Raw genomic sequence first — 27984 nt, 5'->3', positions numbered from 1 at the left:
CCTGAGGTCTGCCCATATTCAATAACAACGCTTACCTGTATTACCTGACTTAAAATGAAAATCTACTTAAAACATATGAAACAGGGCTTTCTTAAAATAGGCTCTCTTGGGACTTCCCTGGTGGTCCAGTGGTAAAGAATCCACCTTACAACGCAGAGGACGCAGGTTCGATCCCTGGCCAGGGAACTAAGATCCCACATGCCGCGGGGCAACTAAGCCCGTGCGCCACAACTACTGAGCTTGCATGCCTCAACTAGAAAGCCCGTGTGCCGCAAACTACAGAGTCCATACACTCTGGAACTTGCACGCCACAATTACGGAGCCCAAGTGCCCTGGAGCCTGTGTGCCATAGCTAGAGAAAACCCACACGCCACAACTAGAGAGAAGCCTATGCGCCGCAACGAAAGATCCTGCATGCCGCAACTGAGACCCAACAAAACCAAAAATAAATTAAATAAATAAATAATGAATAAATCTGGAAAGAAAGAAAGGAAGGAAGGAAAGAAAGAAAGGAAGGAAGGAAGGAAGAAAGGAAGAAAGGAAGGAAGGAAGGTAGGAAGGAAGAAAGGAAGAAAGGAAGAAATACACTGCCCCCTTTAAAAAATAAATAGGCTCTCTCGACTCGATGGGGAAACATTAAAGAATAACTTAAATTCGAGGTTTCTAGCAGATACTGCCCCAAATCCTGGGAAAGAGCCAGCAGTTAAGAGAGATCCTGAACTGCTCTGGGAGAAAGTGACCCCCCATCCACCCCAACCCTCTCACACAGGAGAGTCCATGTAAATGCTGCTCGACACACACACCACACGCCACACGCCACCGCAGCCAAGCTTCACACGCGGCAGCACTAGCCTGTGGTGAGTGAGGACCTTACCTCTGCATGCCCACCCACCTCCCCAGGAGCGAGGCTCCGTTTCCCATTCCTCAGTGCACTTCTCTGACGACTGTAAACACAGACACAGTGTGCCCTGGCCCTTGGGGAAGAGAGACCCCGGGTCTTCCCAGCCGGTAACGGGAATCTAGCCCTGGGCTACGCAGACACACCGAACCTTCCAAACCAAGCCTCCCCGCCCCCCATGCGGCCTCCAGCATCACCCGTCATACTTGCTGCACTTGTACGAGTTTTCTCCATCAAGCTGCTCCGGCTTCACAAACTGCTCCAACGCCTTGTTGACGCTCTGAGCAGCCTGGGGACAGAGCAGCACCAACACCACATTACCACTCCCTGCCGCTTGTTAGGAAAAAGAAAAAAGACGACTCGAAAGTATAAAAGCACATGTGAATTTTTATGTAAAAAGAAAATCTTCTTTCATTATGACGTTCAGTTTTATATTAATACATGTACACACCAAGCTAATTCCCCTCCCATTAAAAAAAAGAGCAGATTAAAGTCAACAAAAATATGTGAAGAGGCTGCTTGCTGCAGCATTATTTAAAATAGTATAAAACTGGAAACAAATGAAGTATCTACCAGCAAGGAATCAGGCATGTAAATCGGCTGAAGCACAACACACAGAAAGCCCAAGCAAAATGCAATGAAGATAGGAAGTGGCCAAACAGACTGAAGGTATAAACCCATTTTTATAGACAGTAAACAAATACTCTGGAAGCAGTTTATATCAAACCGTTAACAAGAGTACATTCTGAGGGACAGGATCTCACACGTCTCTGCAATGTTTCTCATTTTTATCATTAGTATTACACTTGTAATCAGAAAAACAAAAGCTTAAGACAACCAAAAATAGGAGTTTAGAAAATGCAAGAAGCAAAACAGGATCTAAAGAATAACAACCACCTAAATTTGGCTAATAGAGGCATCAGAATCTGGTTTTATTAAGATTAAGTGAAAAGTCAAAGGGTAATAAAATTATTAAACGTTTTAAGCTTTTTATGATGCCTAATACAAAGCTTAAATAATCTCCTCTAAATAAAGTCCTAGCATATTAAATTTTTCAATTTATATTCTCTAACATGTGTAGTCTAAATTATAAGTGAACTATAAATACATAAAGTATGACTGACTTTTTTTAACTTAACCACCACAACAACTATCAAACTTACCTTTATCTCCAATGTTATATCGAGATATGGATCAAAAGTATCTGACACGCCTTTGCAATTTAAACATTTGACTGAAATAAAAAGAAAATGCAAAGGATAAGCCAAGTATAATCAGTATTATACCAACTACTGAAATGACAGAACATATAAATACTATCACAAAATAAAAAACACACGGTACTTTTTTCTTCTATCACATCGGGCAAACAATTTTACTACTACACAGTGAGAGGCACTAATGTGATGCACGTTCACCGCTGGCTGGAGTGTAAACTGGCATAACCTCTTGGCAGAGTGACACAGCGGAGTCAAAGTTTAAAATAAACACACCCTTTGATAAGGAGATTCTAACAAATTATCCTGTGTATATACACTTTACATGGACATAAAGGCATGTGTATACAAGGATGTTCAATGAAGCACTGATGGTAACAAAAACAACAAAAATTAGAAACAATCTAAAAATTCCCTGATAGGGAACTAAAATAAATGGAATACTACTGCAACTGTGAAAGACTCCGTTAGACCTATATGTGCTGAAATGTAAAAAGGTTTCCAATGTGAAAAGCAGCTAGTCTGCTCATGCACAGGAAACTACTGGAAGGATAACCACAAACTGGGACAGGGGCTGCCTTTGAGGATGGGGGATGGGAGTCTGGGCTGGAAGGGAGATACACTGTCCATTAGTAACCCTTTCCTATCCTTTGCATTTGTTAAACCACATACTGTGTCACACTTATCAACCTTTAAACAGAAGTTTACCTCTAGATCTTAGGTATCCGCCAAATATCTGACAAACGAGTGTGGTAGCCTGGGTGTGTCTGTCTAATCTGAAAAAGTCAAACAGTAAAATGAGAGAAGAGTTCTACAAAAATGACAGAGGCTATAACCAGATTTTAAAAGCAGGTACATCTATAAAAGAACAAGAATTCAAACAGCAGAGCTGCACAGTATGTGTGACAGCCAGAGAATCGCCATGCCTCATGAGAACACAGTGAGGGTTTGGGGTGAGGCAGGAATCTGGCCCTGAAGCAGGACTGTGACACCGCGTGAGGACTCGCCGGCGAGGGCAGGGGACACAGAGCGTTCTCCCCTGTTCTGCAGCCTACTGTCATCCAGACAGGGACAGCCTGGCCAAGGCAGTGCTGGTGGCAGTGGGAAGGCAATGGGAGACTTGCTGGGTGTGCTGAGGCAATAGCAAGTGGGTTAGGACTTGTTATCTAATTGTTTCTCCAATCTTCCTCTTGAGCCCACATTTAGATTTTAAAGAAGAAACTGCAGAAACTGGTAACTGACCAGAGTGAGAAAGACGCAGGGAACAAATACAGATTTCAAAGTCTAGAGATCAACTCAGAAAACGCTGGCACAAGAAAGGAGAAGTGGTTAGTTTTGAGCTGCAGAGGGGTGATGATACTCAGAAACTAAATAACGTCAAGACCAACATTCATGTCCTGACGTCTGCAATTAAATCCAAATCATTATAGTAAGCACACCTTTTAAAATTTCAACCATTTGAAAATAATGCCAATCACTTGAGGAAGAGGCAGCGCAAAGTCAAAAGCTGAGGCCAAAAGAGAGCTCTGCACACCCGTCGTAAAAGGCTAGACTGAGTTCTGGTGAGCCAGCGAGGTGGGCAGGGGGTGGGAATGCGGGTTGACCGATGCTGTGTTGTACTCACTTGTTGCTGCCATTCAAGCATGCTTTTTGCATAGCATCAACAGTGTACTGCAGGAATTCATGGGCATCTTCTTGGCTTCCAAAGCGGAAGTGCCTAGCTATGCCTATAAAGTTCGAGTAAAGACAAAGCTTTATCATCACATGACATGCCGGGCTGTACTCCCCCCAGAGTTACATCTTATGTCAATACGTTGGTTAGAAAATACCCGATAATTCTTTTATGAGGAAACAGCATTAATAAGCTCCCCTGAGAACAGCTAGGACAGGCCCTTTAGACCATTAAAAGTCCACATGGGCTAGAGTTTCCGAGAGCCCAGAGACTCTATGTCTTCAGCAATAAAATGATACCTGAATAAATTCAACTTTGGCTGTACTGTTTCAAAAATTTGTCCCAAATGTTATGTCAGTGCACACATCTTAAATCTGGCCCTAGATCTTCCTGAGAGAATCCATGTAAAACATAAACACGTGAACCTATCTAAATTCTATCCCAATAACCTAGAGAACATACTATATTCTCCACTGAGTATCATCTTGGTCCTATTTCTAATTGACTAAACAGCCGCAAGACAAAATTACATAATAATGAAAAACAACACAAAAGTATAAACAATATACATAGAATTTTAATGTGTATGAATATATATAAATATATATTAACTTGAATCATATGAAATTGCCAATATTCTACCAGTTCTGACCTACAAAAATGACAATTTCATTATTCAACCATATATGTTTGGAGTTGGCGGGGTGGTGTATGTTCATGGATGTATGTATATACACACAATGACACTCTCTTAAAGACTAAGTTTAAAAATATTAGACATGCCTGCCGTATGTGTATGTGTGTGTGTGTGTGTGTGTGTGTGTGTGTGTGTGTGTGTGTGATCTATACATGTAATTAAACAAACAAAATCACCCCTGGCTAAAATTCTGCCAGGATCCTACAATGTTTAAAAAATTTTTGCATTGTCTACTCTGGCCTGTTAATAGTACCAAGGGCCAATATAACATCTCTTTATCTTCAGCAGCTTTTTAGGCAAAAAGATTATAAATTGTCACTGTGTAATTATCCACCCCTATAATTACCCAGCTAGATACCAGATTAAGAGTTAGGTTTTTGTTTTATTTGCAAGCATTTTTTATTCCAACTCAGTTAATTAAGATGATGTAAAAGCTTATTACAAAAAACATACAGAAAGTGCATAAAAATATTTCATGCGACCTATCAGAATCATTACAATTCAAGAGGAAATTTTAAAGTCATTTAAAAATTGTATAGAAAAAGTGAAATTTATCCACAAATTTGCTAAGTTATGAGTATAAAATTTTCTTTAAAAGTATAATTAACTTTATTTTGGTAATTCCCATCACTATGTATAGTGTAATACTCATTCACTGAATTAAAACTAATTGAAAACTAAAGAAACCTGCAGGACAATATTAGAGTTAGTATTAGCATAGAAATCCAAATATCTGAGAAAAACACTGTAAAACTTATCAATGATTTTATTAATAAATTGAGTTTTTAAAAATTTTTAATGTGTTTATATATTAAACTGAATACCACCTTCTTTACTATATTGTCATCTTTCACTTTAGGTTTCAAAATGTGTTTATATAGTAAACAGTTTACTAAAAACCTGTTATTCATTAAAGACATATACATATACAATAAGCTGTTTGTTGTAATACACAAGGAGCTCATCATTTACCAGTTAGACCATTAAGACCAATTAGCTAACAAATACTAATATAAACTACTATAGAAGATACTTACGCCGCATCTCATTAATGACAAACATCGGTTTAATAACATCCCCAGGATTACTGAGTGCCTGGGTAATATGTGCTTGCATTGTACACATCATACAAAATCCTTCTGCATGACCTGAAAGATAACAGATGATAATCCTCCAAATTAGCAAAATATGACTCTATATATACATCAAGGGGTATTATAAATAACGGGCACACTCCTGAAATAAGAGTAACAGTTACAGGACTTCCCTGGTGGCGCAGTGGTTAAGACTCCACACTCCCAATGCAGGGGGCCTGGGTTTGATCCCTGGTCAGGGAACTAGATCCCACCTGCATGCTGCAACTAAGAGTTCGCATGCCACAACTAAGGAGCCCGCAGGCCGCAACTAAGGAGCCCTCGATCTTCAACTAAAGAGCCTTCAAGCTGCAACTAAGGAGCTGGCAAGCCGCAACTAAGACCCAGCGCAACCAAATAAATATTAAAAAAAAAAAAGAATAACAGTTACTATGTATCATGTATTGAGCTATATACTTTTATTCATTTTCATTTAATTCTCCAGCAAACCTAAGTGATAAGTATATACTGGCTCTACTTTACAAGAAAGGAAACTGAGGCTCAGAGAGTTAAAAATTTGCCCAAAGTCAAATAGTTATTAAGGGGCAGACACATAACTGGACTCAAATCATACCCTTCTAATTTCAAAGCCTGTGCTCTTAACTATTGTCTATACTGAAGAAATAAGAATTTTTTTTCTTATACTACCATTTGTCTCAAACAGTAAAGGAATGTCTCCTGTACAAGGGGTTCAAAATCTCTCTGTTAAGTATTCTGACTTTCTTGGCCACATACAGTGGTCTCTGTTGCATTTTTTTTTTAAACAACTTTTTAAAAAAATGAAAACCACTCTTAGCTCATGACTAAATGGTGCTCCTGGCATCTTGTGGGTAGAGCCCACAAATGCTGCTCAACATCCTACAATAAACACAGGACAGCCCCTACGATAAAGAATTACCTGGTCCTGAATGTCAATTACACTGAAGTCAAGAAACTGCCTAAAACTAAAGGCTGCTCAGACCTGCCTAACAAAGCTTTAAAAGCCTCAAAAGGTCCAGACTATTTCCTTTTTAAAAAATTTATTTATTTATTTTATTTTTACTTATTTTTGGCTACGTCAGGTGTTTGTTGCTGCACGCAGGCTTTCACTAGTTGCGGCGAGCGGGGGCTACTCTTCGTTGCACTGCACGGGCTTCTCATTGTGGTGGCTTCTCTTGTTGCAGAGCACGGGCTCTAGATGTATGGGTTTCAGTAGTTGTGGCCCGCAGGCTCTAGAGCGCAGGCTCAGTAGTTGTGGCGCATGGGCTTAGTTGCTCCGCGGCATGTGGAATCTTCCCAGACCAGGGCTTGAACCCGTGTCCCCTGCATTGGCAGGCAGATTCTTAACCACTGCGCCATCAGGGAAGCCCTCCTTTTTAAAAAAAAAAAAAAATTTATTTATTCATTTATTTATTTGGCTGCGTTGAGTCTTCGTTACTGCGTGTGGGCTTTCTCCAGTTGCGGCGAGTGAGGACTGCTCTTTTTTGCAGTGCACGGGCTTCTCATTGCGGTGGCTTCTCTTGTTGCGGAGCACAAGCTCTAGGCATGCGGGCTTCAGTAGTTGCAGCATGTGGGCTCAGTAGTTGTGGCTCGCGGGCTCTAGAGCACAGGCCCACGAGTTGTGGTGCACACGCTTAGTTGTTCCGTGGAGTGTGGGATCTTCCTGGACCAGGGCTCAAACCCATGTCCCCTGCATTGGCAGGTGGATTCTTAACCACTGCACCACCAGGGAAGTCCTAGACTATTTCCCATTAACATAACTGTGTCCCAGAATAAAGCTCAAAAATATTTATAGGAATAAAAAGAAAATCCAGCACCCAACAACATAAAATTCTAATTGAAGAGTACAACTGAGTTATATACTCAAAGATGAGGCATGGAAAGATCAGAAATGACCACTAACAAGGAGCAAATAAACAGAAACAGACCTGAAAATAACACAGATATAAGACTCAAAAATAAGGACATTAAAAAAGACATTATATATATATATATATATATATATATAATTTCTATGCTCGAGGTAGAAAAAAGAGCATGTTAAGGAGAGACAAGGAAATAGAGCCAAATCTACTTTACAGAGGAAAAGTAGAATCTCTGAGATGAAAAACACACCAGGTGAAATTAATAACAGGTTAGAAACAAAAGAAGAAAAGATTAGTGAACTTGAAGACTTAGCAACAGAAGTTATCTGTAATGAAACACACACACACAAACCTCAAAAAAAAAAAAACAAACCTCTCAAAATAACAACAACAAAAAATAAGCATATCAGTGACCTGTGGGATGACTTCAAGTTGTCCCTAATGTACATGTAATTGGAGTTGGAATGTGAAGAGACAGAATAAAGAAATAATGATTGTATACAAAGGGATAGCACAAGGAAGTTTTTTCAGAGTGACGAAACAGTTGTGTATTCTGACTGAGGTGGTGGTTTACATGAACCTATACCTGTATTAAAATTCGTAAAACTGACCCCCCCAAAATTAATAGGACTGTACACTAAAGAAATTAACTTTATGTTAATTATAATAGAAGGTTTTTTAAATGACTGAAAGGTATACAAATATGAAACAGTAAATTTACAGATCTAACAACCTCAACAAACCCCAAACAAAAGACTACAAAAAACAGTGATAAAAAGAAAAATTTTAAAGCAGTTAGAAATAAAACATTATGTATACAGGAACAAAGGTAAAACTGACAACAGACTTCTTGTCAGAAACAATGCAAGACAGAAGACAGTGGAGTAACATCTGTCAAGTATTAAAAGAAAAATGTCAACAGAGAATTCCATACCCCATGAAAACATCTTTCAAAACCAAAGATGAGACCTTCCACTTCTCGGAAGATAGATTAGCGGTACTTTTCCCTACTCCTCCCACTAAGTACAACAAAAAATCCTGGACATTGTATGTGAAGCAAACATAAGAAAGCTGTGAAAGGTAGAGAGAAAAAGACAAGCTAGCAATTTCAGAACCCAAGGAATGACATGGCAGTGAGTTCCCTGGGATTTCTTTGTGCTTCATATATTCCAGACTTGGAGCTGAAGAAGCCACCGACCTGGAAACACCAACAAATGGAGGGAACAAAGCCACAGTGAAAGCCTGCTATCTCTAGCCAAAGGACCAGGAAAGGGGCAGCCTAGCAAGGCAGAAAACTTACAAAAACTGCTTTACCCTAGTCAAACACACAGAAAAACTGTGGTGCCACACCTACCCATGGCCAAGTGAGGAGCCTAATCTTCCACTTACCAGGCTTTAATGAAGCATCCCAACCTACCCACTGGGGTAGTGTTAGAAAAGGTAAATTAGGAATGGGAACTTTCATCCATGCTGAGTGATAACAAACCACACCCCCGTCCCACAATGTCAGTGAAGATCAAATGAAGAGCCTGGACTTCCACCCACAAACCCAGTAATAAAGAAGCATCCCTCCATATTATGCTAAGTTAAATAAATCAAACAGAGAAAGACAAATGCTGTATGATAACACTTACACATGAAATCTAAAAAATACAACAAAGTAGTGAATATAACAAAAGAGTAACAGATTCACAGATGCAGAGAACAAATTGGTGGTTATCAGTGGGGATAGAGAAGGGGGAGGGGAATGATAGGAGTAGGGGATTAAGAAGTACAAACTATTATGTATAAAATAAGCTACAAGGATATAGTATACAACACAGGGAATATAGCCAGTATTTTATAATAATCATAAGTGGAGCATAACCTTTAAAAACTGTGAATCACTATACTGTACACCTGTAACATATCATATTGTAAATCAATTATACCTCGAGAGAGAGAGTGAGAGAAAGAAAGAAAGGAAGAAAAAGAGAGAGAAAAGAAAGAAAGAATCAACCCTTGAACTCCCCAGTGGGTAGTGTCAGAATCAGGACTTTCACTATCACCCAGTGGTAAAAAGCCACTGCTGTGTCAGTGGACATCATGTGGGGAGCAGAAACTCCTACCCCTGCCCAGGAAGAACATGGAGCCCCAAACCCCACCTTGGGTGTCAACAGACTGAGTGGGGAACGTGGACTTCTATCTCCACCTAATATTTCTTCCTTTGCCAGAATGGTGTCAGAGAAAGCCAGCTAAAACACATATTAGGTAAGATCCAATACCTTATAACGTAACACAAAAATGTCCAGGTTTCAACTGAACATCACTCATCATATTAAGAACCAAGAATTTCTCACTCAGTGAAAAAAGACAATGAATGAATAGATGCCAACACTAAGATAGTAGATATGTTAGAATTATTTAACAGAAGTTTTAAAGCAGCCATGATAAAAATGCCTCAACAGGTAGTTATGAACATACTAGAAACAAATAAAACAATATAGAAAAACTCAACAAATAGAAGATACAAAGAACCAAATGGAAATTTTAGAAATGAAAAACACAATAACTGAAATAAGCAGCTCAGTGGATGAGCTAAGTAGAAGAATGGAACTGACAGAGGAAAGAATCAGTAAACATGAACAAAGAACAACAGAAATTACCTACTCTGAACAATACAGAAAGAACAGACTGGGAAAGAAAAATGAACAGAGCCTCAGGGACCTTCAGGACGTTAACAAAATATCTAAACACATGTTATCAGAATCCCAGAAGGAGAGGAGAGCGAAGGCTCGGTCGAAAGTATTATAAGAAATGAAGGCTGAAAGTTTCCCAAATTTGGCAAAAGATATCATTCTATAGATTCAAGAAGCACAGCAAACACTAAACAGGAAAAAGAACAAAGATATTTATGCCAAGACACATCATAATTAAACTTATGAAAACTAAAGACATCGAAAAAATCTTGGAAGTAGTGAAAAAAAACAGCACCTTACCTATAAGAGAAAAACTATTTGAATGGCAATGGATTTCACATCAAAAACTATGGAGGACAAAGGAAGTAGCAGAATAATTTTCAACTGCTGAAAGAAAAGGACTGTCAACCCAGAATCCTATACCCAGTGAAAATGTCCTTCAGGAATCAAGGTGAAATTAAGACATTCTCAGGTGAAGCAAAACAAGGAGAATTTATTGCCAGTAGACTTACCCTAAAAGAATGACTTAAGGAAGTTCTCTAAACAAAAAGGAAATAATTTTTTTAAAAAAGGAACCCTGGAACATCAAAAAGGAAGAAAAAAACATGGTAATCAAAAATACAGACAAATACAATAGGCTTTCCTTCTCTTTGAGTTTTTTAAATTACGTGATAGTTGAAATAAAAATTATAACACTGTCTGATGTGGTTCCAAATGTATGTGAGGAAATATTTAATTACATGATAACTAGGGAAGAATACAGGAGATAAAAGGTAAAGTTTCTACACTTCCCTTGAATTGGTAAAATGACAACATCAGTAGACTGTGAAAAGTTATGTATAAATAATGCAAACCTAGAGCAACCTCTAAAAACACTGTATACAAAGAGATACACTCAAAAACATAAAAAAACAAATTTTTAAATATTCAAATAACCCACAGGAAGGCAGAGATAAGAAAACAGAAATGAAAAACAGAACAGAAAACAAAAACAAAATGGCAAACTTAAGTCCTAATATATCAACAACCACCTTAAATATCAATAAACATTACACCAATTAAAAGACTTAAATTAACAAAGCAGATTTTAAAACATGATTCAACTATATGCTGCCTATAAGAAACTCACTTCAAATGTATGATACAAGCAGGCTGAAAGGAAAATGATGGAAAAACATGTCATGCAAACATTAACCCAAAGAAAGTAGGAATGGTTATATTAATAGCAGATAAAGTAGACTTCAGAGCAAAGAAAACTATCAGAGAAAGGGAGATTATATAAAGGATCAGTCCATCAAAAAGACAAAAGCAATCTCAAATGTGTTTGTACCAAACAACAAAGCTGCAAAATACATGAACTGAACTCTGATAGGACTGAAAACGGACATACAGAAATCCACAATTAGAGCTGGAAACCTCAACATCCTTCTGTCAACAACTGATTGAACAACTAAACAGAAAATCAGCAAGGACACAGAAGAAGTCAACAACACCAACAGCCAATGAGATCTGATCAACATTTATAGAACACTCCACCCAACAACACATTTGTTTCAAGAGCTCACAGCACATATACCAAGATAGACTATATCCTGGGCCACAAACAAACCTCAAAAAATAAGACAACTGAAATCATAATAAGTGTGTTCTCTGACCACAATGGAAAATACTAGAAATCAGTGAGAGACAGATAACAAGAAAGTCTATAAATACCTGGAAACTAAGTAACACACTTCTAAATAACCCATGGTTCAAAGGGCAAGTCTCAAGGGAAACTAAAAAATATATTGAACTGAATGAAAATAAAAAGACAACATATCAAAAGCTTGGAGACACAGGGACTTCCCTGGGGGCACAGCGGTTAAGACTCCGCCTGCCAATGCAGGGGACATGGGTTTGAGCTCTGGTCCGGGAAGATCCCACATGCTGCGGAGCAACTAAGCCTGTGCGCCACAACTACTGAGCTTGCACTCTAGAGCCCATGAGCCACAACTACTGAGCCCGCATGCTACAACTACTGAAGCCCGCGTGCCTAGAGCCTGTGATCCGCAAAAAACACAAGCCACTGCAATGAGAAGTCCGCACACCGCAACAAAGAGTAGCCCCCACTCACCACAACTAGAGAAAGCCCATGCACAGCAACGAAGACCCAACGCAGCCAAAAATAAATAAATAAATAAATAAATTTATTTTTAAAAAAAGTTTGGGGACACAGCTAAAGCAGTGTAGAAAGGGAAATTTACAGTAATACCAATATCAGAAGCAAAAACAAGGATATCAACCCTGCAGACATCAAAAGGATAACAAAGGAATATTATAAATAACTTCACACACATAAATTTGACAACTTTGGAAAAATGGACCAATTCCTCAAAAGAAGTGAACTACCACAACCCACCCAATATAAAATAATTGGAATAGCCCTATACTTATTAAGGAAATTAAATTTGCAATTTTAAAGCTCCCAAAAAAGAAATCTCCAGGCCAAGATAGTTTCACTGATGGATTCTACACTAAATAAGAATTTACATCAATTCTACACAATCTCTTTCGAAAAACAGGAATTAACATATCCCAAATTCATTTTATAAAGCTAGTATTACCCTGATACCAAAACCAAACAAAGGTGGTACAAAAACAGAAGATTACAGACCGACATATCTCATGAACACATGTAAAAATCCTTAACAAAAATTCAGCAAAATATAAAAATAAACATCATGACCAAACGGAGTTTATTCCAGAGATACAAAGATGACTCAGAATTGGAAAATCTACCAGTATAATCCACTATATTAATAAGCTGAAGAAGAAATTCACATGATCATATCAATTTGACACAGAAAAAGCTATTGACAAAAATCAACACTCATTCAAGATAAAAAGCGGGAATCAGTAAAACAGAAATAGAAGAGGAAAAAAAAAAAAGAAATAGAGGGGAACTTCCTTGACTTGATAAAAAGGATATACCAAAAACCTACAGCTAACATCAAACTGAATGCTTTTCCCCCAAGATCAGAAACGAGGCAAGGATGTCAGCTCTGATCACTCTTATTCAACATATTGCTAGAAGTTCTAGCCAGTGAAATAAGGCAAGAAAAGGGAAAAAAGGATACAGATCAGTAAGGAGTAAGTAAAAATGTCCTTATCTGCATATGACATGATTCTGTACATAGAAAAATACAAGGACTCCCAAAAAAAAAAAAAAAAGCCTAGAAATATTAAGTGAAGTCAGTAAGGTCAATATACAAAAATCAAATGTATTTTTATATACCAGCAATAAAAATGTGAACACCAAAATTAAAAATATAATGATGCTTATAATTCCTCAAAAAATAAAAGGATTAGGTGTATATCTAACAAAACAAAACATGCTGATAACTACACAACACTGACGAAACAAAGTAAAGAAGATCTAAGTAAATCCAGAGACATACCACATCCACAGACTGGAAATGTCAGCATAGTAAAGACGTCAATTCTCCCCAAACTGAGATACAGCTTTAACAAAATTTCTATCAAAATCCCAACAAGATTTTTTTGTACATATAGACAAGATTATTCTGTAATTTATATGGAAAGACAAAGGAACCAGAATAGAAAAAAACAATTTTGAAAAAGAATAAGTGGATGGACTCACTCTACCTGATATCAAGATTTATTACATAGCTACAATAACAAAGACCAACCGTGTTGTGGGACAGATACATACTTTAACAGAACAGAATAGGGGACCCAGAGATAGACCCACACAAATACACTCAAGTGAATTTTTACAAAAGTGCAAAAGCAATTCAATGAAGGAAAGATAGCCTTTTAAACAAATGGTGCTAGAGCAACTGGACATCCACAGACAGAAAAACTAAACCTCATGCTATACAAAAATTAACATAAAATGGATCACATACCTAAATGTAAAACTATAAAACTTGTAGGAAAAAAAACAGGAGAAAATCTTTAGGATCAAGGGCTATGCAAAGAGATCTTATACTTGACAGCAAAAGCACAATCCATAAAAGGAAAAATTGGACTTCACCAAAATTTAAAACTTTTGCTCTGTGAAAGACCCTGTTAAGGGGATGAAAAGACAAGCTTCAAACTGGCAGGAAATGTTGGAAAGATACATCCGAAAAAGACCTAATATCTAGAATATATAAAGAACAAAACAACAATATAAAAACAAAGAACGCAACAGAAAATGAACAAAAGACACAAAGAGATATTTTCCAAAGAGGATATATACAGATGGTAAATAAACACATGGAGAGAAGTTCAAGACCTTTAGGCATTAGGGAAATGCAAATTAAAACTACAATGAGATATCATTATACTCATCATTACCATATGGCTAAAATGAAAAATAGTGGAACACCAAATGCTGGCAACAATGCAGAGCAACTGGAACTCAATACACTGCTGGTGGCAATGGAAACTGGTCAGCCAATCTGGAAAAGTATTTGGCAATTTCTTACAAAACTAAACATGCAACTACCTTATGACCCAGCAACTGTAGTTCTGGGCATTTATTCCAGAGAAATAAAGACTTGTGTTCACACATATGCTCTACACACTAATGTTTACAGCAGCTCTATTCATAATATCCAGAAACTGGATACAACCCAGATGTCCTTTAATGGATGAGTGGTTAAACAAACTGTGGTCCATCCATACCATGGAATACTAGTCAGCAATAAAAAGGAACAAATTATTAATATACACAACAAAGTGAATGAATATCCAGAGATTATGCTGAGTGAAAAAGCCAATGCCTACTATATAATTCAATATATGTAGCATTCTTGAAATGATAAAATAATAGAAGTGATAACTAGTAGTTGCCAGGGATTAAGGAGGAGGTGGGGGCACGAGGGAAGTGGGCTTGGCTATAAAAGGGAAACATGATCCTTAGTGATGGAAATGTTCTGTACCTTGACTGTATCGATATCAATACCCTGGCTGTGAGATTGAACTACAGTGTCACCACTGGGGGAAACTGGGTAAGGGTACATAGGATGCCTCTGTGTGATTTCCTACAACTGCAAGTAAATCTAAAATTACCTCAAAATAAAGTTTAGCTTCAAAAAAGGCAAAATAAAGATATTTCAGACCAAGAATAAAAAACAAACAAATAAATAAAACAAAAACAAAAAAACAGAGTTTGGGGGCTTCCCTGGTGGCACAGTGGTTAAGAATCCACCTGCTAATGCAGGGGACACGGGTTCGATCCCTGGTCCGGGAAGATCCCACATGCCATGGAGCAACTAAGCCCGGGCGCCACAACTACTGAGCCTGCGCTCTAGAGCCCGCGAGCCACAACTACTGAGCCTGCATGCCACAACTACTGAAGCCCACGCACCTAGAGCCCATGCTCCGCAACAAGAGAGTCCACCACAATGAGAAGCCCGTGCACCGCAACGAAGAGTAGCCCCTGCTCGCCGCAACTAAAGCCCGCACACAGCAATGAAGACCGAACGCAGTCAAAAATAAATAAATAAATTTATTTAAAAAACAAACAAACAAAAAACAGAGTTTGTCACCAGCAAGAAAAGTTAAGGGAATTCCTCCAGGCTTATGAAAAAATACCAGATGGATGCCTGGATCTACACAAAGGAATTAAAAGCAGTGGAAATGATAAAAGAGTAAGTAAATATAAAAGACTGGTAAAGAAACCTTAACAAACTACTTAAAATAAAACTTTTAAATTTTATTTAAAGCAAAATAATACAATATATTATGTGGATACAAATTAAGTAAAAATAAAATGTTTGACAACAATAGCACAAATGCCTAGAGAGAGACCATGAAAGTATATTGTCATAAAGTCCTTATACTACACAAGAAATGGAATAGTATCTCAATGTAAGCTATGGTAAGTTAAAAACGTATGCTAAACCCTAAAGCAACCACTAAAAAGAGAAAACAAAGTTAGAGAAAATATGCCAATAAAGGAGAGGAAATATAAAATTACTCATTCCAAAAGAAGGCAGAAAACGATGAAAAAGGGAACAAAGAATACAGGACAATTAGAAAACAAATAGCAAGATGGTAAATGTAAAACCAATCATATCAATACTCTCATTAAATATAAATGATTTATATTTTAAAAGGCAGAGAATGTAAGAGTGGATTAAAAAACAAGAACAAACTATAGGCTGTTTACAAGAAATCCACTTTAAATATAAACATAAATAGGTTAAAAGTTAAAAGATGGAAAAAGATACACCATGTTAACATTAATAAGAAAACTGGAGTGGCTCTATTTCAGACAAAGCAGATTTCAGAGTAAAGCATATTATTTGGGTTTATAAAGAGGGTCATTTCATAAGTTATAAATAGGTCAGTTCACCAAGAGGTCATAATAACCTTAAGTGACAGAGTTTCACAATACATGAAGCAAAACTGATAGAACAGAATGAAGACACAAATTCAAAAATTTATTTTATTTCAACATACCTCTCTCAAAATTTGATAGAACAAGTAGACAGAAAAGCAGTAAAAGGACATAAAAGACAACCTCAACAACATTATCAAGTAACTAAACATAATCAGCATTTATAGAAACTCCAACCAACACAGCAGAATACACATCCTTATTAAGTACACGTGGAATATTTAACAAGCTAGACCATGTTCTGGTGCATAAAACAAGTCTCAAGTTTCAAAGGATTCAAACAATAAAAGTATCTTCTCTGACCACAATGGAATTAAAGTAGTAATCAGTAACAGGACAATTTCTGAAAAATCCCCAATCATCTGGCAACTAAAAACGTGCCTCTAAGTAATCACAAGGGCAATCAATCAAGTAACTGTATTAAAAAAAAAAAAAAAACTACTAGAATTAAGGAGCTTAGCAAAGTTGTAGGATACAAGATCAATAAACAAAGTTCAACTGCATTTCTATATTCTAGCAATAAACAATCAAAAATCGAAATTCAAAAAAATTACCATTTATAATAGCTTTCAAAAATATGAAATACTTAGGGATAAATCGGATTAAAAAATGTACACACTGTACTTGTATACTGAAAACTATGCAACACAGCTAAGAAAAACTGAAGATAACCTAAATAAATACCTAGTTTGTGGGTCAGAAGACAATACTGTTTGGATGTCATTCGTCCCAAACTGATTTACAGATTCAACACAATCCTAATCAAAATCTCAGGAAGCTTTTTTGTAGAAATTGACAAACTGATTTCAAAATTCATTTGGAAAAGCAAAGGACCAAGAATGGCCAAAACAACTTTGAAAAAGGAGAACAAAGTTGGAAAAGTTACCTGACTTCAAAACTTTTAAATATATAGTAACAAGGCACTGTGTTATGGTGTCAAGACAGATAGTGGATCAGTGTAACAAAACAGAGTCCAGAAATAGATCCATATGTATATGATCAGTTGATTTTTGACAAAGGTACAAAAATAATTCAGTAGAGAAAGGGCTATCTTTTGAACAATAATGCTGGAACAACTGGATATCCATATTGAAAAACATGAACTTTAATCCATTCTTCACACCACAAATAAAAATTAACTCAAAATGTATCACTGACCTAAATATAAAAAATAAAGTATAAAACTGCTAAAAAAACAAAGGGAAAATCTTTGCAACCTCTGGTTAGGCACATTTCTTAAATGCAACATCTAAAGCACAGATGATAAAAATGGAAAAATAATGAAGTAGTATTCTTCAAAACTAAAAGCATGCTCTTTGAAAGACAGTGTGAGGAGACTATTTTCTCCAGATTGGGAAACATTTGCAAATTACATATCTGATAAAGGGCTTCTATCCAGACTACGTAAAGAACTCTCAAAACTCAACGATAAGAAAACTACCCAATTTTAAATCAGGTAAAAGATATGAGCAGGCACTTGAGCAAAGCAAATACACAGATGGCAAAGAACCATATGGAGAGATGTTCAACATCATTATTCATTATGGAAATGCAAATTAAAACCACAGTAAGACACTATTATACTACACACCTATTAGAGTGTCTAAAATTGGAAAGACTGACCACGCCAAGTATTAGGGGAGATAGGGAGCAAATGGAAGTTTCATTCACTGCTGGTGGGAATGTAAAATATCACAATCCCTTTGGGAGACAGTTTGGAAGTAACTTAAAGTTAAGCGCACACATACTATAGGACCAAGCCATTCCTCTCCTAGATATTTACCCACAAGAAATGAAAACATGTCCTTACAAAGACTTCAAGGTAGCTTAATTTGTTGTTTTGTTTTGTTTTTTTGGCTGCGTTGGGTCTTCGTTGCTGCGTGCAGGCTTTCTCTTGTTGTGGCGAGCGGGGGCTACTCGTCATTGCGGTGCACGGGCTTCTCATTGTGGTGGCTTCTCTTGTTGCGGAGCACGGGCTCTATCTAGGCATGCGGGCTTCGGCAGTTGCAGCACGTGGGCTCAGTAGTTGTGGCTCATGGACGCTAGAGCGCAGACTCAGTAGTTGTGACGCACAGGCTTAGCTGTTCCGTGGCATGTGGGATCTTCCCAGACCAGGGATTGAACTGGTGTCCCCCTGCATTGGCAGGTGGATTCTTAACCACTGTGCCACCAGGGAAGTCCTCATAGTAGCTTAATTTGTGATGGCCCAAAATGGGAAACCACCCAAATGTCCATCAATAGGTGAATGGAGAACCAAACTGTGGTACATCTATCCATACAATGGAATACTACTCAGCAATAAAAATTAACTATTGATACATGCAACAACATGGAATAATGCTGAAATAACTGTGCTGAGTGAAAGAAGTCAGGCAATAAAAAATATATACTGTGTAATTCCACATATAAGACATTCTAGAAAATACAAACTAATCTGTAGTAAACAGAAAGCGTATCAGTGGTTGCCTGGGGTGGAAGGGATGAGGGACAGGAAAGGGTGGGAGGGACTGATTTCAAAGGAGCACTGAGACTCTTTAGGGGGGTGATGAATATGTCCATGATGTAGACTGTGGTGATCGTTTCATGGGTATACACAAATGTCAAAATGCATCAAATTGTGTATTTTAAACGTGCAATTTATTGTTTATCAACAACACCTCAATAAAGCTGAGAAAACAGAGAGAAAGAGAAAACTACCAATGGCCTATAAAAGATAGGCACGTAATTCTAGACACCCCGAGCATCTGCATTTTTGTCTCCATCCTCCCTCTCTCTGTCCAGGTGCCAGTGCTGGGTTTTCATCCACATCCTACTTTCATTAAGTGCAAAAGTGATAGGAAAGCTGTCTGTGGGGAATGAATTATGGACTTAAAAAAGAAGAAAATGAGGGCAAACAGAATCTTCCTTCTGTAATTTGAAACACTGGCATAACAAACACCTCTTGATGGTGAGATTCTAGGTGATTTTCTTTTGGTTACCTTAAAATTTTCTGTACTTTCCAAATCCTTTAAAACCATTATTTTGCTCTTTGGGGGAAAAAAGTTTTAAAAGAGTGAGTCTAAATTCTCCATTAAGTAAAAAACTATTCAGGAATTCCCTGGTGGTCCAGTGGTTAGGACTCAGCACCTTCACTGCCGAGGGCCCAGGTTCAATCCCCGGTTGGGGGACTTCCCTGGTGGTCCAGTGGCTAAGCTCCACGCTCCCAATGCAGGGGGCCTGGGTTTGATCCCAGGTCAGGGAACTAGATCCCACATGCATGCTGCAACTAAGAGTTCGCATGCTGCAACTAAAGATCCCACGTGCCACAACTAAAGAACCCGCACGCCGCAATGAAGATCAAAGATCCCGCATGCTGCAACGAAGACCCGGCACAGCCAAATAAATAAATAAATAAATAAATAAATAAATAAATCCCCGGTGGGGGAACTAAGATCCCACAAGCCGCAAAAAAAACCAAAAAAGTAAAGAGCTATTCAAAAAGAAACCAAGGGGCTTTTTTTTCACCCTAATAATGAAGGACTAGCACCCTAACATACACACACACACATTAATGTAGATCAAAGAACAAGGAGATTTCATTTATAAAGGGGGAACAGTATGTACAATACTATATGCAGAAGGTCAAAACCTCAAAAAACGGATATGTTCTAAATTCTGAACTTCACTAGTTGACCACTGAGTTGGCTCTCACCTAATTAAAGACATAACATGTGTTAACTAACTTCCTGCCCTCTGAGTTAAAAACCGAGCTCTCACACACTAAAGGGAAAGTCCTGCATGAATTTCCAGGAGGTGAGGAGCGGTGACAAGAGGCTCCTCTCCGCTAATGCTTAAAGCCTGTAAATGAATCAAGCGTTCAACACGGGATGGATGCCAGGAGAAGTGGGATTCTTAGCCCTGCTTGTCCTAAGCTGTTGGCAGTAGACATTTATGTCACATTTTTTAGCAAGTGTAGAAAGCCAGCAGGGGCTTCAGAAATGCCAAATGCTGATACAATATGTTTCTTTTTAAATAATTCTACAGGTCAAATTACGTGCACAATGTTTTTTATGCAATCTGAATGTAAATCTTTAAGAGTCTTCCTCCATGATTTCTAAAAGAAGAAACCAACTCCTTAGTGATAATCAAATTCTTGGCTTAAATCTTCACTTTCATTTCAGAGAAAAACAATGAAAGTAGGTTAGCATACCATAACACTACACACATAACATAATACAGAACACTTACACGTCTTGGAGTGTTCGTGCGATAGCATGTAGTTGGCGAGAGGTGGCGTGTAAGTTAAACACTGCAGCGCTGCATTGGCAAAACAGGTATTGCCCAAATTCTGGAGCCCAGCTCCTACTCTATGAGTTTGCTGCCACTTAAGACAAATCTTCTCAGATGGGAAAAGAACTTTTTGTGGAGGAGCAATGCCATCACCTAGGGCTAGAAAAATAAAACAAATATTTAAAAAGAAAGCTTTGCATACTTCCGAAGCTGAATAAATAGCAACACATCAAACCTGAATCTGATCAAGATTCTTATGTCCAGCTAACCAGAAATACAGGGGAGAAAGGGACATTTTAAAAGAAACAGCCCAGAATGTGGGAAACTCTATATGATTTGGTTTCTTTGATAAACAAATTGCAAGGACAAAAAAAGGGGGGGGGCAGCATTTAACAGATTAAAACAAACTTAAAAGACATTCACCAAATGCAAAGCATATACCTTGTTTGGAGGTTGATTTCAACAGCCAACTGTTAAAAAAAATTATACAACAACCTGGGAAATCTGCACATTGACTGGATTTTTAATATAAAAAGCTTTTAATTTTCAGACATGAATTCTTTAAATATACACACTGAACTATTTATAGATGAAGTATAAAGTCCTGGATTTGCTTTAAAATGATGGGGAGTGGGGAGAGGAGTAACTGGGTGCAGGTGTAATTGGCCAGGAGCTGATAAACATCAAAGCTGGCTGAGGGGCTGAGACTTCATTACAATTATTCTCTCTTCTGCACCTACTTAAAATTTTTCATTAAAATAGTTTTAAAAATAAATAAACTACAACACAATAAAAGTGCAGGAACGTCGATCCCCTGTAATATTTGCTACGGATGCTCGTATTCTGTACCCCCACCAGCACGGCATCCTCACCATCATCTCACCTACTCAGTCCTCACTAGCTGTCAGATACTCTCAGTTCCAAAGGTTGGTAGTGATGTCATCCCAAATTTACCAGCAGGGAAACAGGCTGTTAGGCATCACTATACATACTCATAAGTATAGTCTACATGGTCTAAAAATTTCTTATCTATTTTTAAAACTTAGAAACAGATTGCTAATGATACTCAGGTGAGGCTCAAAAACTATTTATTTAGGAAAGGTCAAAAATCATCCATAGCAAGACTGTTTTTTCAAAAGTTCGCCAGTTCCTCAGTACTACCAAAGACTGAGATGCCCAATAGATGGTTCTCTCTTTTAATAGCAATACTGAGTGTTTAAGCATGCAAAAAGGCAGGCTTCAGCTTCGTGAAGAAGGGAGAGCAAAATCAGGAAAGGAGAAATGGATGTTCAAAGAGCGTGACAAGGCCCCCAAAAGGGCCAGGTGGGGTGATACAAACTAAATCTTGAGGAAGAGAGAGGAGCCCCAGCAAGGTGACAGGAGGCTGGAGTCTGTGAGAGGATGTCCTGTGGGAATGCCCTGCTTATAAAGGTCTTTAAACCTCTCTGTATAACATTCAGTTGTTTGATTTGTGATGTAAATGTCCCCTCACCCAAAACACCTTCAGCAAAAATCATACCACCCACCACCACATCACAATATCACACGCACTAGGAAGACTCAAAACAACGTGAGAGCCAAATTATTCTAAACCAAACAATGTTCTGGTAGGAACTAATCTCTTAAGGTTTCAAAGCTTCCAAATCCGAAAGTCTCAGGAGTACCAACTAAAGTGTCAATGTCTTAATTATCAGGATGGGTTTTAACAAATATAACCACATTAACCTGGCTTTATACATAATGTAACATTTACACGATCTGCTCGCTTTCAAAGAGCTTTATTTCTACAGACGATTTTAACTGGCAAAAACTAAACAAACAAAAAACAAAGTCGGGTGGAGCTCATTTGTCAAAAGGCAACCATTTTTAAAAACATCTTAAAAAAAATCTTTAAAATTTTAAAAGGTAGACATTTACTTAGGGCACTATAGTTAATTGACAAGTTAATGAAATGCTTGCCCATCTCAATTCTCACCAAGACAAAGTTTATCCTTCAAAAAATTAGGAATTCAACTACAAATAAATTCATAGTAACTAAAAATAATCTTACCTTGTTATGATACATATGTTAATCATGAACAAGCAGCAGAGGAAAATGAAGCCTGTCAAATAATGCTACTCTGCTGGCCATTCAGGTGGCAGTGTATCTTGCAAAATAAGCCCCTCTCTGAAACTACCACCCCACTGACAGCATTTATACAGGAGTTTCTTGTAGTGATTCTTTTAGAAAGTAGTACCTTGATCCTTTTGTGGTGATAGTTTTGATTTTTCAGGTACAGATGAACTTGAATAAACTACAGCACCAGGTACTGGTCCTAAAGAAAGCGTGTGATTTGAAACATCATTTAACGAAGACACAGCACCCCAGCTGGCAGCACCTGCATCCATGTCTCCAGGTGAGACTGCCTCAGAACTGCCAGGCTGGTTCTGATAGGTTGATGGGTCTGAAGATTCAGAAGCTTTGTCAACTATGGTCATTGTTCACCTCTGTAAAAGATGAGAAAAGCATACATTTGTTTCATAAGGTAAGAAAAGTAATCTACTTATTCTACCATTAGATCTTTGAAAACAAAAACGGCTAGGCTAATTTTCCAACAAATCACCCCAATACAAAAGCAACACTATTTTTTAACTTTGTAATAATTTCCTTGGGATATTTACTGTTGTGCTAATCTGAACATGCCAACAATTTTTAATTATAAAATCTTCAATGAAGTATTTGATTAGATCTTGTCATTCTATTTCATGCCCTCTGAAAATCTGATATTTTGTTTTATAATCAGGTACCTCAATTTCCAACTCTATACATTCACCAAGAACCTATATTTTTTCTCTCCCTTGCTTAAACCTAGAATGTGAAATGCACTAACACATTTGGCTCAATTTTCAATTCATATATAATTCCTCAAGGAAAAGTCTCAACTACATGAAAAGAAAATCTAGCTTTAATTTGAAGCTTAAAGTCCAAAATGACACTGTTTGAAATATATTACTTTTTTTTAAAATATAGGAAGTCTCCCTTTTGAAACACATTTTGAAGAGGCTCATTTATTTCGCACATATGATTTTTTAAAATGAAGTCCATAAGGCATTGCTGACATCAAACTGGAACACAAATACATGTTATAAAAGTACTTAATTATAATTTTCTCTCTGAATCCTATTAAAATCTTAGGGCCACCACTAACTGAGCACTTTCTATGTGCTAGTCATTGCGTTACTCACTGAACACACACTAACTTACTTAATTTTCATAATGACCTACAAGAGACTGGACAGAATCCACTGGGTCTACGAAATGGAGCAACTATTACCCAAACTAGTCACAACTGGGAAAAGGTCCCAAGCCCAAAATTCCCGGCTGGGGTCCCTTCGGGCTCTACCAAACTCCACAACACAGCACTTCAGGAATGTTTCCCATATTGCCCAGCAGCAACCAAATCTGGCAGGCCACTGCTCTGCAGATGATCTTCCAGGCGTGCCCCGACTGCCTCCGGCCCAGCATCCCGACACCTGGACTCTGGACACTGCCCGTCCGCCCTAGGAGCCTCTCCGCGCCCCGTGGTCCTGTCCCGCCTTCTCTCTCCGGGCTCTGCACATGCTGTTCTTTCCCCAAATCTCCTCCACCCTTCCACCTCCAGCCAGTGAACACCCACCCCCCTTCTCCGTTTAGAATTCATTTTCTCTGGGACACTTTCCTTGATAGTCCCCTCCCCCAAGACAGTCTGAGAACCCCTCCTGGAAGCTCTGGCGGCGCCCTGGGCACCCTCAGGCTGATTTCCACCGTAGCGCTCGGGCATGGACTCCACAGCCGTCCTGCCTGTGGCTCTCCATCGTGTTCTTGTTTACATGCCTTGACCTGGCACAAGGAAAGCTCTCCACACACATGTTGAACAAATGAATGAGTTGTGAAGACAAGACATAACCAGTGTTTGCTCCTAGCACCAATTTTCGCTGACTGTTTTATATAAAGTATCTCATTTAATCCTTAAAAATTCTGAAGTAGGAATAGCCTTTAAAACTTGTTTTAAAAAATATTCAACACAGTAAAATAATTACCCGTGTATGTGACACTTCAACAAATGTTATGATGCACTGTCTACTCACAATAAGGTTTTTTTAAAAGCCTCAATTTTGTTGTGATTTTAAATTAAAGATTTAAATTAAGATTATCACCCCCCAAAAAAGTACAAACTTAAATATTTTTGGAATCTTATGTAGAAATAGAGAAGAAGATGTTAATTAGATCTTAACGAAAAGAAAAACTGAACTGAAATTTTAAGTCAATCTAGGTAAAACACAGGACCTTTATTCAGGAAGAAAGCCTGAGCCATATTATCCAAATAAAGTTTATACTTTCCTCATCTGACAGTCAAAAGAAATTACAAAACAGTGTGGAGGCAAGAGTAAGACAACAAGGGAAAAAGAAGTAGAGAAGGAGGAAAAGGAAAAAGAAAGCCAAACAGTGAAGGTTAAGCCAGCCTTATTTACAGTAATTTAAATAGCAAAAACCTTGATTTTCTGGGATAAACATCCCTTCAGGACAATCATTAACAAATGACCAAATAAAACCATTTTACTTGTTCCAGTTGCCTTTGGGGGGGTCGCGGCGCGGGGCGGGGGGGTGGTGGTCACACAACTCTTAAATTAAGAAAAAAAAAAACAAGGAAAACGTACAACGCAGTCATTGATAACCATATAGCATTATAATTTGGGAAAACCAAAAACATCCATTCTCCTTCAGATGTATATTCAGCCAATGACTTCTTACCCTGAAACCATCAGGTATTAAACTAAACTCCATCTGCTATGGAGAAAACCTTTCTGGAAGCCAAACAATGTTGCGTAGGGCTCAGGATTCAGATGTCACATGTTCTTTAGTCTCAGTAAAGCTTCTAAACATTACTGAAATAAATCTCAGGACTTTTAAGCAACTACTTCAATGAAAAGTTTAAATTTCTCTCAACACCTCCTGATGATAGACAAACAAAAAGTTACAAGAGCATGTTTGAAAAAAACTGAGTACAAAAATCAAGGTTGGATGTGTGTGGAGGAATGAGACAAAGTGACTTCTCAATTGTTTCCATTAAGTGTACCTGCTTTAAGTACAATGTTTTACTTGAAAGTCTTAAAATGCTGTCCCTTATATGGTATTTCTCCCTTGTGGTGACCAAATGCTAGAATACATTATTCTTTTTCATTTTTAAAAGAATAAGCATATGGCTATTTGAACATTATGGCACTCCACATACATTGTGGTAAAAATATCAATACATGCAAAAACAAACTGTTATACCTGTGCTTCTTAATAAACAATGTAATCCACATTCTTGTTGCATTTCCATTTGAAAACTCACAAGCTTTTAAAAAGACAACCTGGATTTTGCTTATTTGTAAGTAAACAAATCAATTCGCTTTAAACTTTTACAAAAAAAACTCTGTAGACTTAATTCAATGATACAGAAAAGAAAGTGAAACTGACCCTAAATACAAATAAGTGAAACCGATTATTCACAATACCGATGCACTTTGAATGAATAATACAGTCAGAAGAGGAGAATTATGTTTCAAATGCACAAGTTAAAATTTGAGACTCCACTAAAACGTACGAGAACCTAAAATACTGCTGTTTTAGAGGCTAACTAGTTTTTCAACCAGTTTTACTGTTATTTGAGTGTATTTACTTTAAATAACCAACGTGTTTTCCCATTAACAAGTAAGCCCTAAGGCCTCCCGTAATATAAAAGAACTATTCCACAAAAGTAATCTCAATTGCATTCATTATAGCGAGGTTAAAGTCCTAGATGGTAAAACTTCTGTCCCATCAAATCTTCTTCTCAAACATCTGAAACTGACCGCCCTCTCCCCCCCCCACCGCCCCCGCCCCAGGTAAGTTGGGTCTTCCTGCCCCGAAGATAAAGAACAGGACCAGGGCACACGCGCTTTGGGGGACGCGACGCCGGGCCGGCCGGCCCCTCCTCTCCTCCCGAGGGTGCCCGCTCCGCCCGGCGGCAGGCGTGGGGAACTCGGACACCCGGTGGACTAGCTAGGTGGACGGCCCCGCGAGGACGGACCGGCGCGGCGGGCGGGCCGGCGGGACGCCCGGGTGGGAAAGTTTGTCTCTTTGGGGGGCGCAGTGGGGGTGGGGAGGCGAGCCCGGGGCTCCGAGGAGCACTCGGGGGCGGGAGGTGGCAGCCACGCGGGGGGCGGCGGGCGGCCCGGGGACTCCGGGCGGCTCAGCGGTCGGCGGCCGGCACACGCCCACCCCGGGCAGACCCATGCGGGCCTGGCTGCCCCGGAGCCGCCAGCCGGGCCCAGCCCCCGGGCCGAGGGGGGCGGGCTGGGCCGGGTGGGGGTGGGAGGGCAGTGTCCATGGCAACCAGGGGGGTCCGGCCTCCCCGCGCAGCCCGGGGCTCTGGGAGCCCGGCCGCCGCGGCCGTCGCGGCCACCGCCCCCTCCCCAGCGGCCTGGCCCGGCCGGCGGTGGCGGCACTGCCACCGGCGCGGCGGGGTCCCGGGCGGCCCGCCGCTGCGGAGGGGGCGGCGGGCGAGGGGCCGCGCCAGCCCCCGGCGGGCCGCGCCGGCAGGAGGGCGGCCAGGCCAGCTGCGGCCGAGGCGAGCGGGGCGCTCCGCGGGCCCCACGCCGGCCAGCGGCGGGCAGGAAGGAGGCGGGAGCTTACCTGACCCGGCTCGGCGCTCGCTCCATCCCCCTCGGCCGCCGCCGCCGCCGCCGCACACAGCCCAGCCGCCCGGCGGGGGACAATGACGTGCCTCCATCCGGGCACCGCCGCCGCCGCCTCCGGGTCAGCGCCGCGCCCGCAGCGCCCCGCCGGGCCGCCAGGGGGCGCGCCAAGGCCGCGCCCGCACGCGCCGCCGCCCAGGGGCCGTCGCGCAGGAGGCGCAGCGCGTAGCTAACTGGCCGGGCTAGCGCGGGAGGGGCCATCGCCAAAGCGCCGCGGGCGCAGGCTGGCCCGCGCGTCACTGGAGCGCCGGTCGGCCGCGGAAGGAGCGCGCTGATTGGTGGAGCCGAGCCGTACGGCGCGGGCGGGTGAGGTCTCTCCCCAGCGGCCGGCTGGAGCCGATCGCGCGGCCCTCGGCTGCCGCGAAGGGAGGGCCGAGACAGCCCCGCGGCGTGTGCACGGCGCACGCGGGACACCTGGTTTCCCCCTAATGGACACGGCTCCAG

General features: G+C 39.8%; 1 protein-coding gene across 1 annotated transcript in view; it reads right to left on the bottom strand.

The window, feature by feature from the left end:
* USP42 (ubiquitin specific peptidase 42) overlaps nt 1–27579 on the bottom strand; it is a 41613-nt gene extending 14034 nt beyond the window's left edge. Inside the window, exons 1-8 of the mRNA XM_059896216.1 lie at nt 27479–27579; nt 23037–23286; nt 20758–20958; nt 5522–5632; nt 3740–3842; nt 2824–2891; nt 2062–2132; nt 1105–1187 (exon numbers count right to left, since the gene is read on the bottom strand). Of these exons, the coding sequence (XP_059752199.1) occupies nt 1105–1187; nt 2062–2132; nt 2824–2891; nt 3740–3842; nt 5522–5632; nt 20758–20958; nt 23037–23277 (878 nt within the window). The 5' untranslated portion in view covers nt 23278–23286; nt 27479–27579. The remainder of the gene's footprint in view (nt 1–1104; nt 1188–2061; nt 2133–2823; nt 2892–3739; nt 3843–5521; nt 5633–20757; nt 20959–23036; nt 23287–27478) is intronic.
* Nucleotides 27580–27984: the final 405 nt, after the last annotated feature.

Source organism: Balaenoptera ricei, chromosome 15, assembly GCF_028023285.1.
Source record: "Balaenoptera ricei isolate mBalRic1 chromosome 15, mBalRic1.hap2, whole genome shotgun sequence".
Lineage (NCBI taxonomy): Eukaryota > Metazoa > Chordata > Mammalia > Artiodactyla > Balaenopteridae > Balaenoptera > Balaenoptera ricei.
The sequence above is the reverse complement of the archived record's forward strand: the minus strand, read 5'-3'. Positions and strand labels throughout refer to the sequence as shown.